Source organism: Athene cunicularia (assembly GCF_003259725.1).
Source record: "Athene cunicularia isolate RWA chromosome 3 unlocalized genomic scaffold, athCun1 chr3_part1, whole genome shotgun sequence".
In the NCBI taxonomy this organism is placed as follows: domain Eukaryota; kingdom Metazoa; phylum Chordata; class Aves; order Strigiformes; family Strigidae; genus Athene; species Athene cunicularia.
The window spans coordinates 6,173,582-6,190,037 of NW_020799097.1; the positions used below are offsets into that span (position 1 = coordinate 6,173,582).

General features: G+C 39.9%; 2 protein-coding genes across 2 annotated transcripts in view; both read right to left on the reverse strand.

The window, feature by feature from the left end:
• CLIC5 (chloride intracellular channel 5) overlaps positions 1–6,552 on the reverse strand; it is a 78,704-nt gene extending 72,152 nt beyond the window's left edge. Inside the window, exon 1 of the mRNA XM_026845493.1 lies at positions 6,061–6,552. Coding sequence (XP_026701294.1) covers positions 6,061–6,552 — 492 coding nt within the window. The remainder of the gene's footprint in view (positions 1–6,060) is intronic.
• Positions 6,553–14,966: 8,414 nt separating this feature from the next.
• Positions 14,967–16,456, reverse strand: part of ENPP5 (ectonucleotide pyrophosphatase/phosphodiesterase 5 (putative)) — a 24,456-nt gene continuing 22,966 nt past the window's right edge. The window contains exon 5 of the transcript XR_003397996.1: positions 14,967–14,978. The gene's annotated coding sequence lies outside the window, so the exon portion shown is untranslated. The remainder of the gene's footprint in view (positions 14,979–16,456) is intronic.

Here is a 16,456-nt window from a genome sequence, read left to right on the forward strand (position 1 = left end):
TTTTCAGTGACGGGTGATCAGAGTCTTATCGCATCACTTGGAGAAACTTAATGCTCTTGAAGTCAAATGGCAGGCGACAGTACTGCATTACAGCTGCCTGCAAACAGGAGAGTAATAAATGGTTGAGACCATTACAGAACCATTTATTCGGAAAATATCTGGGCTAGAAGATAAACATCTTAATCCTACACAAAAATGTTAAAGGATACAAAATATGCTAAAATATGCAGTAAATAAAGTGGACAGATGATGAATTAAAGAGGCATTCACTGTAGTAATTTTTATCGGCACTGCTAGATACCTGTACCTGAAAACCAGACCTTCAAGAAATATATAAATTAACCGGAGAGAGATTGGAAAAGGTGGAAAAAAAAAAAAACAAAAAAACAAACCAAACAAATCCCTAAACCAAAAAAACCCCAACCCTCACAGACACCAAACCATCAAAGTTTAGAAATGGTTACTCAAGCTTGAAGGGAGGCTGAAGGATCTGAATTTGCTTAATCTAGGAAAGCAAAGACTGAAGGAAATTTGATATCTGTCTTCTAATACGTAAATGACCTAACTATTAAAAAGAAAAATAGCATAATTCAGAGTGACAGAATTTTAATAAAGGAAGATATTTGTCTCAGGACAATAGTTAAGCATTGACAGAGGCTAATTGGTATAAATGCTGAATCTGCATCACTGAATGTTTTCAAAGAAGCATCTGTTAGGGACAGTCTAGATAAAATTGAGAGCAGGAAGACACATCTTACCACTTGATAGTATTTCTGTGTTGAATTGTACTTGTAAACTATCTTAAGTAAGACTATTTGCAGAAAAAAAACCCAAAACATTAATTTCATTTAAATTATCAAAAAAGGTATCACGTTTGGATATTGGCTCCCCATTTCTTGCCATGCACCTGTTGCATCTTGGTCTGCAAATCTGCCCTGACTGGAGAACTCTGAAAATAGTTCTTAGATCATTCCTTGCTGAAGTTTCTCAGTGAAAACTATTTAAAAGGTGAATTATGAATCATTTAACCTTTTTCTAAGCTTATTCACAAGACCAAAATAATACTTGCTTACTTCCGTTACACTCATTATAAAAAATATTTTTAAAAGCTAAAATGTCATAAGAAGCCAAATTACTATAATTTTATCTACATATAGAGAGTTACACCTGCCACCTGCCTTCAGCCAGAACTCATTTTACTACCTGCAAACCTCAGTGGAGAAGATATGGTTTAACATCAGCCTTAATGTGCTGTATTGGAGTCAATTAAAAGACCCCTGGCTTGCATTGCTAAATGGTATTTAGTCACCCAGTGATGCTTGTGAATATCTACGACCCCAAAACTGTAAAGTATAGTTGTTTTACTCTATAGACTATGAGTGTAGTAAGAAATAAGTGGTTGAAACTTTGAAAAACGGATATTCTGATTAATGGCGATATCCATCCCTTTATCTGAAACCCCCTGCAGGATTTCCTACTAAAAGCTACAAATCTTCATCTATGCTGGGTACTATTTTACTTTTCATCTTCTACAAAATGCTCAGTTCTGCTCAGCAAAGTACCAGCATAACCACTAATTTAAGACTGGGCATCCACATAGTTACACTACAGTTTGGTTCTGCTCTTTTCAAATAATAAATGCTAAAAATTAGCTATGTCCTGTAACTTCATGTTCTAAACCATTAATACACATTTTTAAACAAAGCTTTCTCAATATGCTCCAGAAAAGCCAACTCAGTGGGAAGGAGCATGATTTTTGCAGTGATACAAGCAATTAACCTCCCTGCCCCTGTTAACACTATGGCCCTAAGAGTTCAGCTCAACTTTGTGAGTCAGCAGGGAGCTAGCACAGAGTTGTGCCATCAAGTTAGAGCCCACAGGCCTTCCTGACTTGGAAACAAGGGAGGGGGAAGCATCTTCCAGGAAAAACAGAAATGTCCTTTCTTTCTCAGCTACTGATTTAAAGGAATTTTACCAAAGGATGCAATAACCTCAATGGAAACAGATAAAAGTTTAAGTTCTGATGTACAGAGAAGGTAAAAGCAGTGTCTTGATTTAAACAAGCATTCTTAAATATAAGCACTGATATCCAGTGAAAGGACAGGAGGCAACAGGCACACATTGATATACACAAAATTCCATTTAGACATAAGAAAACACATTTTTACCATGAGGGTAGAACCCTGGACTGGTTGCACAGAGACAATGGGGATATTTCATCTTTGGAAATACTCAAAACCTGACCAGACACGGCCCTGAGCAACCTGCTGTAGGTGATCCTGCTCTGAGTAAGGGGTTGGACTAGATGATCTCCAGAGGAGCCTTCCAGCCTCCATAACTGTTATCCCAGTGCAGTGATCCAACATGCATGTTCACGATGCTAAAACACTGCATTCAATTTATATTGTTTGCTTAACATGAGGTGTTTATTGCTTGGGGTAAAGAATCACCTTCCTTCTTTTGGGAACTGTGCTCCTATGGCACAAATGTGTACAGAGAGGGTAAAACCTGTAGCCAGTCTCAGGCTGTCAATAAACCAGAAGAAAAGAAAATAACAGGGACTATTCTTTAAATAACAACTCAATCCTCAGAAAAACAAAAAGTTAAAATTTTCAAAGAAAACCTTCGGGATAAACACACTTTTAAATACAGCATACAAGTGAAAGGTTGGACCTCTGAGCAACAGCTACAATTAAAGCCAAGCTGTCCTATACACTCAGTAACATTGCCTGTACGTCAGTCATATTTCTGTTCAAATTGCAAAGGCTTTTGTTTGAAGAAATTGCAACGTTATTGAAAGGTCATTAAGGTGGCTCTGACGAGCCTGGACACGCTGGAATCACACAAATGTCTCCATGTAGGTACATGCTATATTTTGCTCTTAAAGGTACAGGGAATACCTTGACAAAAGCCAACATTTTTTACTTTATAGTAGATCCTGAAATAGTCCACTGGCAATGACATAGTTATCAAGTACTGATAATCAGTGAAAGGTGAGTTAATGTGATTTTAATATTTTCTTGGTGTCTAACAACACAGTACAGACTACAAAAACCATTATCCAGTCTGACTGAAACTACAGTCCTAAGGCAACGACACTTAAAATATTCTGATGAAGTTAAATTTCTATTCTAGACAGTGCACTGCAACTAAGCCAGCTGGACTGTAAATTAGATACCATTTAATCTTCCCACTTTCTCTGGTTTTTCAGTCAACCTCTGTCTGACACTCACATTTCCAGTCACTCACAGAGATTTATTAGTGCTACAAACAAAGGAAGGAACAAATAGTGGCAGAATTGTCATTACCCCTATTGTCACACAGCAAAAGGTCCTCCTGTCACTGTTAATGTCTGCAGAAAAGAGCAAATCCAGAAGATGAACCCAGTTTCAGAGCAACAGTGTCCTCAGGTGGACTAGAGACCGTACAAGGAGGGAACAGTCTGTGAATAACAGCATTGACACAACAGAGATTTGGTTCCTATGTGCAAGAAGTGATAGCCCTCAAGTTTCACAATTCTTGTTATATATTACTCTATGACCTTCCGTTTTATAGGCTGACTTTTGCTATCTGGATAATTAAAGATAACAAACCTGGATCTGCACTGCACGGAGTTAGTGCTTTATTACCTCGATACCAGAAAGAAAGAAAAACAAAAATCCAGAAATGTCATCAATTTCTCAAGGAATAAAACGCTGTTTGTAGGAGTTCAGGTCAGCCACCCGCCCAGAAGCATCCAGTGCCTGGCCCCTCAGGCCTCAGCTCCTGCTGGAGCAGGATCACAGCATGGATCACCTCAAAGCCTCAAGTCTCATTTTCCAGCCAGGTGGGGATGTCCTGGGGCTCAAGGACATCTCAAAGGCACCAGGCACTTATGCTTTGGCAAGTGAATAGAGTCCAAAGTTTCTGCTTCTCTCTAGACTAGCTGATAAGCCCCTTCATGGGACAGTCAGCTACTCTGCACCACAAAAGCAAGGAAAAGGACTTCCTCTGTCCTTCTCCATGACAGTTCTTTTCAAAATGCCTCTCTTCTCACTTTTCAGAAATTCAAATTAACCCCATCATCTCTGCTTGAATGGGAACATCTGCACTAATTTTCTTTCCTCATGCATAGAAAGAGAGGACACCGTTATTTCGAAACAAGAAGAACGTGGAAGAATAAGGAATAGAGAGAGATTATTTTACAGCCAAACCACACCACTAATGTTGCTAATACCATGAAGCACTAACAAACAAAATATACTCAATTTGTGCAACTTTTAAAATATGTATGCAGGACTACAAGCAGAGATGTGAATTAGAACCAACACCAGTGAGCTTACTTTGTCCATATAATTAACATGTTTTTAGCAATGACCATGATCTAGTCACAGATACAGGACAGCTGCTGCTTCAAAGAGTCACAGAGCGTAAGTGCTCTGAAGATAAGAAAAAGTGCCCTCACACACGACACAGAAAACAGTACAAAACCCCTTGTGGCAGTACATGTGGACCCAGAACAATTCATGACCCAGCAATTCATAGATAGTCCCTCTCCTGAAGGATACACACCTTTTTGCAAGAGTAGTTGCAGTTATACTGAAATTCAAGAGAAATGGCTGAAGTTTTATGGATTCTCTTATGCATAATAAGACTAAGTTACCTGACAGTCATTTCTGGATGGTGTGTTTGTTTGGTTTTAATTTATCAATAACTTCAATGATTTGACTTTACACAAGAGTTAGAAAAGCTGTCACATAGAGACTGTCACATAGAGAAGGGAGATGTGAAGGGGGAATAACATCAACTATTCATCTACAGACAGACATCACTCAGAGGAAAAATATTTAAATTATAAATTTCTTAATGCATTCAAAAGAATCTCAAGATTCTGTTGACACTTTATGAAAGCGCTCTCCTTTACCCTACAATTAAATGTAGGATAAACTTTTAACTAACTCTGTTTTCAGAGAAATTCAGTTTTACAGCAGAAACCAAATGAAGTAGTAAAGGATTCCACCAAGACATCTGATCTCCCCTAGCTCATACAAGATAATCAGCATCTCACACTAATGCAAAGGTTATAGTGTGTTCTTGCTTAAATAAACTAGATTTAATCAAATGCAGACATTACCGAAAACCGTTCTTTCACTACATGTGGTAACAAAATCTCTTATTCTGTTTTCAAAGCACCTGTGGAACTGAGGAACAGATTCTGATAATCTTATTTATGTTGAAAAGTGACAAACTTCACAAGACTTCTGTTGAAATAACAGAGAATTACACTCATGGTGTACAGTCCTATTCAAGGGAAATAAGAACTTGAAAATTTATCTCTTACACAGTTAAAAAGAAAGAACTGCCAGGTCTGTGTTACGGCCTAATAAATATTGAAAATGCTTGAATACAAGAGGTTTTATGAAGGGAAGTTGAGCGCTATTTAAGAACACAGGTGTTTATGGTTTAGAATCTTAAGTACTTTACAAGGTTGAAGAAAGTGTGAGAGTCCCCTCAGTAATTTATACCTAACTTGAAATGAATGAAAAATAGATGTTAAAATTGTCATAGAACTACATTAATCTAAATATTGAAAGAAATAAAAGACAGACCTCTTTCAAGGATGGGCATTTGTGGAAATTTTATTGCCCTTATTCAAACTATAAATTCAGTTTTCTTCGTAGCATTCATAACTATCATTTTTGAGCTATTAGGTACTAGATAGATAGGAAACGCAGGGATAGCTGTACTAGTTTAACTAAACCAGCTCAGGTATCGCTAGTCTAGCTGTAACAGAAGGGAGATTTCATAGAATAAATTAATCACAGCAACACTCAGAATACTTTCACCATGCTCATACTTCCACTTGAAGTGAAGAAATCCCAGGCATCTCCACACAAAACAAATCTTATCTTTCTGTGCATTGAGATGCAAGAGGCAAGTGAACGGATTGGCTCCCTGCAGCACCCCGGCAGCAGAGTTGAGAACAAAGCAGTGGGTAGCTGTATTTTACTGATTTGGAAGACACATATGTTGATTTAGGGTTTAAAACTAGTCTATTTTTAGGAGCACCAGAGCTCTTACCTTTACATACATGAAAATCTCACAATCTGCCTGGAAGTTGTCGGTTTCTCCAAAGTTATTGTTAAGGGGGAACTTGAGGGAAGTTGGAGAGTTGGAAGAATTGCTCTGGCTCCGACGCAACTGGAAATATGGAGGAAAATGCACGTTGCTCTCAAACATCGTGCCCTCTACGTGTTTATCTTCCAGAGTTGGGCTCATCAGATCCACCTCCTGGTATGGGTGGTCTTCTTCCGCACCATGGTGAGATGAAGAAGAACCATCCTCCCCATCAGCTCCATGCTGAGAGGCCACAGAATTACTACAGCTATCTTCTGAGCTCTCTTGACTGCTGTCCATGCTCTCTGGGATAGTAGTGATGGAAGAAAGGGACGGTGGATCTTCATGGACACAATCATAAAGATTATCCCTTTTGTCTTCCTCAGAGTCTGGAATCTCATAGATATTGGTGCTGTCAACATTTTGATATACATTGGTAAAGACCTGATCTTCCATGACTGCTGGCTGGTGAGTTTTGCCTGTCTTCTGGTACCTTAAAAGACTACAATTAAAGTGTGATGTTGACAGACAAATGCTCTTTAGGAGGAAGCAGAGTCTGTGGTGTGCTTTCTGAATGCTCTGCTACACATGGCAGATCTCCAACAATCATTTACCAAGAGCTTTAAATCAACAACTACACATTCACTGAAGTAGAAGATAGGGCTGTATCACTTTTAACCCCTTTGTTGATCTGACTGCTGGTAACTATATCTTAGGAGCTGTAATCACTTGTTCTTCCAGATAGAGCCTGGCTAAGTATAGCAAAAAACACCTGAAGCACCTGCCAGTACTAGAAAGCTATGGTAAAAATAAATGTGTTCTTTCATAGGAAGTCAAAAATAGTTTTACTGAAAATCTTAAGTAGATTTTGTGTAAAGAGGTAGAAATACAGACTTCACCCATTTACTCATATTTTCAATCATCTGCAGCGTTTCAGTGGTTACGTACAACATCATCAACAAATGATGATCATTTATAAAAAAATAAAAACTAAAAAAAAAATGAAGTGTTATATTCACAAGAAAAACATATCCAACTTTCCTTCCAGTTTTCCACTGGTTCACTTGAGGACCTTGAACCACTCCCTTCACATTTAGCAACTTCATCCTCTCATACATAAACTAGAACCAAAACTATAAAAAGTCTTGTGAGTTGCCCTGAAATAGAAAAAGAAAGCACTGAATAAGCATTAAGTGTTATTATGTATACGTAATATACCAGTTCCTTAGAATCACATTTAAGTTATATATCTCCATATCATAAGACACAGACTCAAGTTGCCAAAGTTGGGTTAATACCACTTGACTTTAGCAATCTAGTTAGCCACCTTGTCTACACAGTTCCTTTTCTCTAAAGAATGGAGACACACACCAAACTCCACAGAATCAAAGCGGATGAATACTTCCTGCTTTAGCATAAAATGAACTCCTCTCAAAGACAGATACGCATTCCAGAGCATCTGAAATCAAATGAGCTGAAACTCATTAAAAATCCAAATCTGAATTTATTGAAGTCATGAGAACTTTAGAATTTATTGACTAATGATTTTTTATCTGTTTACTGCATCTGGATTATGTAGATTATTATGAGAATTCTTATAATCTAATTATGTTTAACCTTTTGAATTTGAGCCAAAAGGAAAAATAAAGGTGTTTTCCTTGTGACCCATCCTTGTGACTTCCTGAAAGATAACTTCCACAGCCAGGGTGGATTTCTGAAAGAAACACAGGAGAGAGGTTAGAGAGAAAGACTGTAATTCTAGCCATCTCCAAACAGAACGACCAGGGGAACACATGCTGTTCCACATGGTAGAGTAGCAGGTGCTGCTTGCCTGACATTTATGATTGCAGTCTAATGTCATTATTCTTATACTGAACACTGTAGATTACTAATAAATATCAAAAGCAAACCAATATTTCAGCTTATTAAACTTGGAATCACCTTCTAAGGCTCCTGGATAACCCCCAAAGTGACAAAATCATAGTCACAACCAAATCACTGTAACAGTGAGGAAAAACACTACAGCGGAATTTCAGTTCCCCACATGGAACCAGCAATACAGTACCAGAGACACAAGTAAGTATCAGAGATCAACGAGAGCTCATCGCTCATGAGTACATTTCTGGCCTGACACAACTCAAGGACTACAAGGACATGTAACCCACATCAAGGCCTTATTTCAACTATTACTACTCATAAATTCCTGCCTGGCACAAGTGGTCCACCAGCAAACAGAATGAAGCACACTGCCTCTTTATGTTTTCTGCATGTAACTCAGCTACAGTTCTGCACGTGGAAACCCTAAATAAGAGATTTGAAATGTGTGGCTGTGTAATCTCTCCTGCAAATTTCTACCATTCAAGACCAGCTAACGGTAAGACTGATTTAAAATTATGAGATTAAACTACTAAAGCTCAAGAAACTTGGATAAAAAACCCCAATGAGCCAACTAGAAACTTTTATAACTTTAGGATTTTTTTATTAATTTTTTTACTTCTAAGAGAGTCCTCACACTCCCCTGTTTTGTAGAAATACAAAGGTATTTCTACCTGTGCCTGTTCAACTTGCTCTGACCATGGCCTTGATAAGCAACTCCCACTGATCTTCAACCCCTTCTTACACAAAGTGCTTGCAGGATTAAATATTCTGGGATCATAAAAATTCCCTCCTCAGTCACTCTGCTGGCAAATAACTTGAGGAAGACAAGAGAACACAGACACATTCATGATGCAAAACAAAGAGCAAAGTCCAGCTGCGCAGTATTAAATCAAATGACTGATTTTTTTTGTTTTCCTCCACGAGGACATTAGCAGGATACAGCAGCACCTGCTGGAGGGTATAAAATATCACAGGTAAGTAAGGAATAAGAGCATAACGTATGAGTATTATTTAAATAAATACTGTTGATGTGGATTTTATTGGTCGGAAGTGTGAGTTACCCGAGTTCTCCATCCCTCTGCACCTCTCCAAGAGCAAAGAAAAGTTCCATTCAGCTCTAAGATCCAGACTTCACTCTTTGTGACAGTGATAAAGCCCCAGAGTAAACTTGACCACACTTCAGAATTTATCCGGGTGAAAATCCGGTGCATTTCAAATCACATTATATGGACCCACCACTGGTTTGCAACCCTTACATTTCACCTTCAGGGAAGACAGAAATAATTCTTGTGCCACAATTAAAAGTTCTGTGACAACAAATGACATCAAAACTGAGTCACCATACTGTGCCCTGACCTGCTCCCCTGTGTCCTGTGCTGCTCCCTCCCCATTCCCCAGCCAAAACCGCTTCGCTCCAGAGAGGAACAGGGCAGGGCAGCTGTGTGCATGTGCCTCCAGTGAACTGGGGCTTCTCTCCTACAGAGGAGGGAGAGGAAAGAGGTTGTATCAGGCAGGAGAACAGGAAAGCTCTCAGCACCACTTTGCACTCCATACTCCATTGGAAAATTGTTAGGTGTTGGAAGTGTGAGAAAAGCAAAACAGTGAGAAATCTGTAAAACACGTATTTCCTTGACACAGGGTGCCCGGAATAAACACAGGACAGGATGGAGGTCCAGTGCTTTGTGTTTGTCGTGGCACCAAGGAGGAATGTGAAGTGGGGTGTAGGCCCTGTTCTTTCACCTATCTCAAGGACAGATTTACCTCCTGCTCTACCCTTTTCTCTCAAGGGATGATTTTTTGCAGTAGCCTGCTGACCTTGTTCCTCATCCTCCCTCTTTTTCCCCCCAAAAACCAGCTGTGCCCCTTGGCACCAAAGGATGTACTGTGTCATTACTCAAAAGATAATGGCTTGACTACAGTCCCACCCCCTCACACATACATTCAAAGATAAACACTGCCCCAAGTTTGTACAAAACTCAGAGAGACAATAATCCCACACCAAATCGGAGGGACAGATGGATGGGTTTTTGCTCTTGCCTACCCCCACAAGGGATGCCTTTTGGTAAGATTTCCTTCAGTTACACCGAGTGATTACCTGGGAACTAAGCGTGTGTCATTTTTGTGTAGTGCTATAGAGCCAACCTGCAGTTTGTGCATTTATCGTAGGCAATCTTAGAGAATCTGTAGACGTTGCATAAAAATAAACCATACTATTCATGAATCTGACTGCTGCTCTTGAACCAGACCTACAGCATATGGGCTGTTTGGGCATCTGGGTCAGACATATAGTTACAGCCCTAACTGGCATAGCTCTTAAGAGATAAATCCAGCCACGCCTAGCCCTTCTAATCTCTGAGAATTGGCTAGAACACAAGGGGATTCATCTCCTACCAAATTTACTCTCACCTTAAATATAACAAAAATGAAATCCTCTGAGTAACAGTACTAGAATGGAAGATTGCAAAAAAGATAAATCAGCGATTTCATCCATTCCCTAAATTCCTCTTCTCCCAAATCTAGGTGTTGAATTAATGTGGTAATTAGTAACAGCAATACTTTCTGCTGTTAGTGCTGTAATTCAAGTTGTGTCACGTCCCACTGCATGTGCCATCCATACCCATGTGAGCCATCCAATAAGAGCGGTCACTGGCTTTGCAGAAATAACCACATAAACCATAAGCAGCAAAATTCATATCAGGACAAAGAACGTGAAGAACAGAACTCCTAATTTTCAAGGTTTATTTCTTACTTCATGACTGAATTTCCATTTTTACTCTGACCTTCTTCTTCTTAAAGCAAGGAATTCCAGAATTAACATGACAATAACTCCAGTTAGCATAGATAAGACATGTTGCAGTCAACCACTAAGCTTCAAGTGTCATTTTTAGAAGCTTTGTTTATACTACATTCAGCTGTCTGTCATTCAACATCTAGATTACGGTAATCACCAACTCTTTCTACAGTCCAATGGACAGCGATGGGCATCTCAGAGGATGTGATAAAAAGAGGTGGAAAGAATTATGTCAGGAGAACTCTCCCTAAAACAGATGGGTTTTTAGACAGCAATGTTGGAATTCACCTACATTTAGAAGCCTACAAATGGACATCAGAACTCATGCTAGGAACCTAAATAATTGCCTGGTTCACTCTAAAGAGATACACAGAGCTCAGCTCAGTAGCCCAAACAAACACAGACATTTATTGGCATTTGTTTCCTTAGACAAACTTGATTTTATCTGAAGGACAGGAAATACAGTAAGGGCCCTGACACACTTAGAATAGTATGTTAAAATCAGACCACAGAAGCTACTACTGAACCTTTACCTGTTCATCCTGTAACCCTAACAGAAATCAGCACCTTCAGATTTGACTTATTTTAAAACATCAAGCAGAAGATCAGCTTGTAAAGAAACTCCTGCATTGCTAGAGCCAGTTATCCCTCACCTCCAGAGCAGAAGAGTAACAAGAATGTCTGACCCCTAAATTGCATACCTCACATCTTCTCAGAGATTAATAATCAAAGGCAAAAAGCCACATTACAGTATCTATACAACGAGACTTTTACCTGGGTACCCCTTTTTTAAAGCAAATAACTTGCATGTTTTCTAATCGTTCCACAGTATTGGAAACATCAGCTCGTTCATCAGTGCCACAAGCAGCTTCAGCAGTTAATAGCTCTGTTTAGAAATAGCAACTTGCTTCTACTGGAATTTCTCAGGAGGTCATTTCCAGTTGGTTATTGCTATGATTTTAGTGCTTTAATTAAAAGACTCCTTCAGTTTTATTTTTTCTCTGTGAAAATACTTGCACATTTTAAGAAAAGAGTCTGTAAAGCTTTCTTCATAACCTAAACAAATTGAGGTCCTTCAGTTCGTTGCTTTCAAGTATCTTTTTCCAGCCATTAAGAGAAACAAGAAAAATGAATAGTTAAAACAAAACACTCAGAGTTCTTAGAAACAGCTGAACCTGAAACTGAATGATGGTAAACAAGTTTATGTCAGTACAAACTGAGCCATCTTAGCACCCCACAGGGGCTCGCCCTTCATTTGCACTTAAGAGCACTCACTGAAAAAAATCAGGATGTTTCTGGCCATTCAGGATGCTAGTTTTCCAAAAATAACTTGTTTTCCTTGTAAAGCTCAAACATTTCCAAAACTTTGCAATATGAAGTTCAAAGTACATTATCAGAACTACACTGTGGGCTCTGGAAGAAAGACTGTTTATGGTTTACAGACATATTACATGGGACCTGTAATAAAATCATACCACTTTGTTTCTACTCCTGACTGCCCTAAATACCTGGATGAAATCGACTGCAAACAAACTTACTTGCACATTTTCCAGCCTCAGTTTTTACTTACATGGTTAGCAGCGCCTCCTCTCTTCAGAGTTCATAAACAGCAGTGCTTTATTCACCACCCATCTTGCACTAAACATGAGGAAAAGACCTTTATCCCGCGTTCAGATCTTTCAGGAAGTCTCCACGTCAGGTACTTTCTGTTTAGGCTCTGTGCTCACTGCAGTGAGAGACTCAAGTTCCTCTACCCAGTTATTCCTACAGCCATTTAACACTCACAGACCTTCATAATAGGAACAGACTGGGAAAAAATGGCACTTTAGAGGACTGAGCATCTGCGGCTCTGCACAAGGTTTCAAAATGGGAATAATTTGATATGAAGGAGGAACAAGACTGCTCAGTATGGTCCAGTCTTTGGATGGTCATCTTTGGACACCCAGGAAGATCACTGGAACCACGCTGCTATGGGGTGATGCCTTTTGAAGGACAGAAAGTTGCACAGGTGTGCTGAGAATTTCATCTGTATTGTCTGTCCGCATATTTAGTTAGTTCATCTTCTGAAACACAGGCTTCAGCTCAGCTTCATACCAACTGCTGACATGCGCAGCTATAGCAGCTTCTGTATTCTATTTAAGACAGAGTAAGGGAAACAAAGCACACAGAAAAACCATTTCAGAAGACAGTGGTTTGGCAGAAGACTTTGATCATCACACCATCGCACACAAGAGTCAGCACATCCTTGGAGCAGGCCTCCAGAAATCCATTTGTTGCTCAGCTAACACTGACCTGGGTTCTGCAGTCTTGAAGGGCTGGCTTATGGATTCAGGATCCCACTTTGATGATGGTTGTTCAACTTCACCCAGATGTTGCTTTGCTACTGACTGCATAAAAGGTATATTTAAAACCAACACTTAGTAAATTCGACTCTGCGTAAGACACACTTCTCCACTGGAAACTAGACAAACAATAGAAAATTATTTTACACAGGACACTCAATTCTCATGTTATCAACAGCTCTTAGTTATTAAAAATTCCAGGAGCAGTCATTGTCAACAGACACTTGAAAACTTACTTTGCCTGCTGCAGGGCCTAAACAATTATTCCTGATTTAGACGTTTCAAAGCCCTTTATTTGTGGTCTTCCAGTTCCTTTTGTAAAAAACTTAGTTAAACAGGTTTGGTCTCGAACTCCATGGTTGGAAACTCCATTAGAATACCTGAGAGCCTCAGAAATTCTGTTTTTTTTATTCGTGCAACTGCTCCAACGAAAATATTTTTGTTTGCATTTAAAATCCAGCACCATTTCAGCATCTTTGTTTACCTCTGAAATTAAGCACCCTTAAAAAGCCCAGCAATTCGGCTTCACACTTGTTTACAGTGGAGGGTCTAGTAACCAAAACAGATACTCTCTATCACCCTGACAGGCAGCCTTAGGGATATTGTTCCGCAGACAGTTTGAGAAACAACTTGGTTAAGAATCTGTTTTTGTTTGTAGTCTCTTATACAACCTATTCCTCAGATTAAATGGGCACTAAAAGCTTAAAGTCTAATACAGTTTAACAGCTGTTAGTCACCTAGCCCTTTTATGGTTTTAGGAAACTTCTTCCTATTTTTTTTTTCAGCTTAACTACATAAAGATGCATCAAAAGACAGTAAATGACATTAAAAAACTACTCAGCAAAAATGATCACAGAGATCTCTGTCACATGGATAAAACTGAAAAAAAAAAAGAAAAATACAGAAAATTATTTATCTTTTAATATTCAGTTATTTTAACTCTAAGTAATGAAAATGCCCTGCTTTTTCTTAAGAAAGTACTTCAGTATCTGAACTATTCATGTGCATTTTGTCTGAATAAATAAGGAGCTGCTTCCTCTCTACAACACTGCCAAGACGAGGGTACAGTTTCCCATCTAGAAATAAAGTGTTTTACTAAACCTAGCGAAACACTGCAAGTATTTTGAGGTTGCCTACCCTTTACTTCCTCTCATTCACTGAATTCCACTGACAAAACCAAATGTGTGCAATGGTTCTCAAGCGGCAAATGCTCAGTTCTACTACAGCAGTAAATCTGTACAGTTTCTGGCAAGGTTTAGTACTGTTTAGTGCTTAGACCTGCAGTCTGTACAGACAAATGTGGGGTGAAATACAATATGGAGAGAGATTAAGGTGAGAAAAGGCAAACATCTTGATAGTTCCTAGTTTTACTTCTCTTAATGTAAGTATACACAAAACTCACCAATTTCTTGTAGGCATACACTGTGAATGGACCCAAGAGCACGCTGGCTAGCCCAGTTCAAAGTCCAGAGTAGGTACAGTATGCTGCCTTTATGATGTGTCAAACTGGACACGTTATGTTAGGCTGAGCTCATGAATAGGTGAATACTAGGAACAGGTTTCAAAGCACCCGGGTAAGGGTAAACAAGAGATTACTCACACCTTTTAGGACTCAATAGCTGTGTAAGTATGTTGCCAAACTAGGTTAGCAAAACAGCCTTGATGCCTAAAATTTTTCTGTATCTCTGCATAAAGTTTGTAACAAGACTTCAGCTGTTAAATTGATGAAATTAGCTAAAAGTTACACCTGTTACATATGACCTTGACCTCTAATTCACTCTGTGTAATAAATATTTTGAAGGAAATACAATAAAGTTATTCATAAAGGACACTTCCCTCCTCCACATCAACTGTCATGCATATTTACAAAGCTGAATTAGTGTAACCAAAAAAAGACAGTAAGACCTTGACATGGACTTGACATAGAACATGTGAATAGCTGCTGTAAGTCTTATCATGCTCACCTGGAATTAATTTTTTTCTTCTTTTACAATCCTGTGCTTTGCCACACCAGCTACATTCCATAAATCAAGGTGAATCTAAGGCGTGTCACTTTATTCAAGCCTATCATACATCTTCAGAGCCACTCCACAGCTGGCATGCATAGGTAGAACAACCTGACAAACTCATACATATGTAAAAGCCATTAGAAACAAGCTCATATCTACATGGTGTTCAGAATAAACATGCTAGCAGGATACACAGAATGAAATTCAGATCCTCTGCAGAAGTCAGTCATGAAGATATAGACGTCTTCTTGGTTTTTTATGATGAAATTTAAAATGGAGTGACAATTTCTGCTCTGTTATTAAAGGACACTGATTTTCTCTATTTACACAGACCTGATTTCATTGGTACTCAGCACCAGTAACTTAACATTTTGCAGAATTACTAATCCCTTCTCATAATAAAAAGGAAAATCAAGAGAATGCAAACTCTTTACCTTAATTTATGAAGCAAACCTACACCAGGGCCCAAAACAGACATCAGCCCATCCTACAACACACACTGCCTTCCTAAAAGCAGCACTGACATTCAGAGTCAACACCACCCACAATTTCCTGCACGTCTTCTAAGTTTCAGGGTAAACCAGTGTTGACACCAGAGAGCACAAAAAGTCACACAGCGGAAAGAATATGAACAATCAGCTTTGAGAGCTGTGTGGCCAAAAGGGAGCGATAGTCAAGGAGGAGACTTATAGTCACGCTGACAACCGCCACTATCTTGCAAAGGCCACAGCCTGGGGCTGCCGTGACACCTGCAAAGGTGGCAGGTTGCAGGCATCCTCCCCGCCACAGCCTGCCTCACCCCACGGCCTCCATCTGCAGCTGCAGGGCGCCCCTGCAAACACCCTGTACCCCAAGTGAGCTCGGACCCCTTACCAGCAGGCCTCACCGTATGGCCTTGGGGGCCAGCCCAGCCACATCCCAGCCCAAGGGGGCCGAACATGCCTCTCATAAAAACTCGTGCTCCCCTGCAACCCGCTGCATCTCCCTGCTTGTGACAGTCCCCTCCCACAGCTCCCTGCAGCCCCCCATGTTCCCCGCAGCTCTCCTCAACTCAATTCACCTCCCCTCAGCCCCATATCAGCTCCCCATGGCTCCCTACAGCTCCCCTTACCTCAGCCCCCTCCCTCAGTTCCCTTCAGCCCCCCCTCACCTGAATGCACCACCCCCCAGCCCCGCTCCCCTCAGCTCCCCACATCCCTGCTCCTCTCAGCCCCCCATGGCTCCCTACAGCTTCCTCACCTCAGTTCACCTCTCCTCAGCCCCCCATGGTTCCCTACAGCTACCTCTTATCTCAGCTTCCTACAACCCTCCCTCACCTCAACTCACCTCCCCTCAGCCCC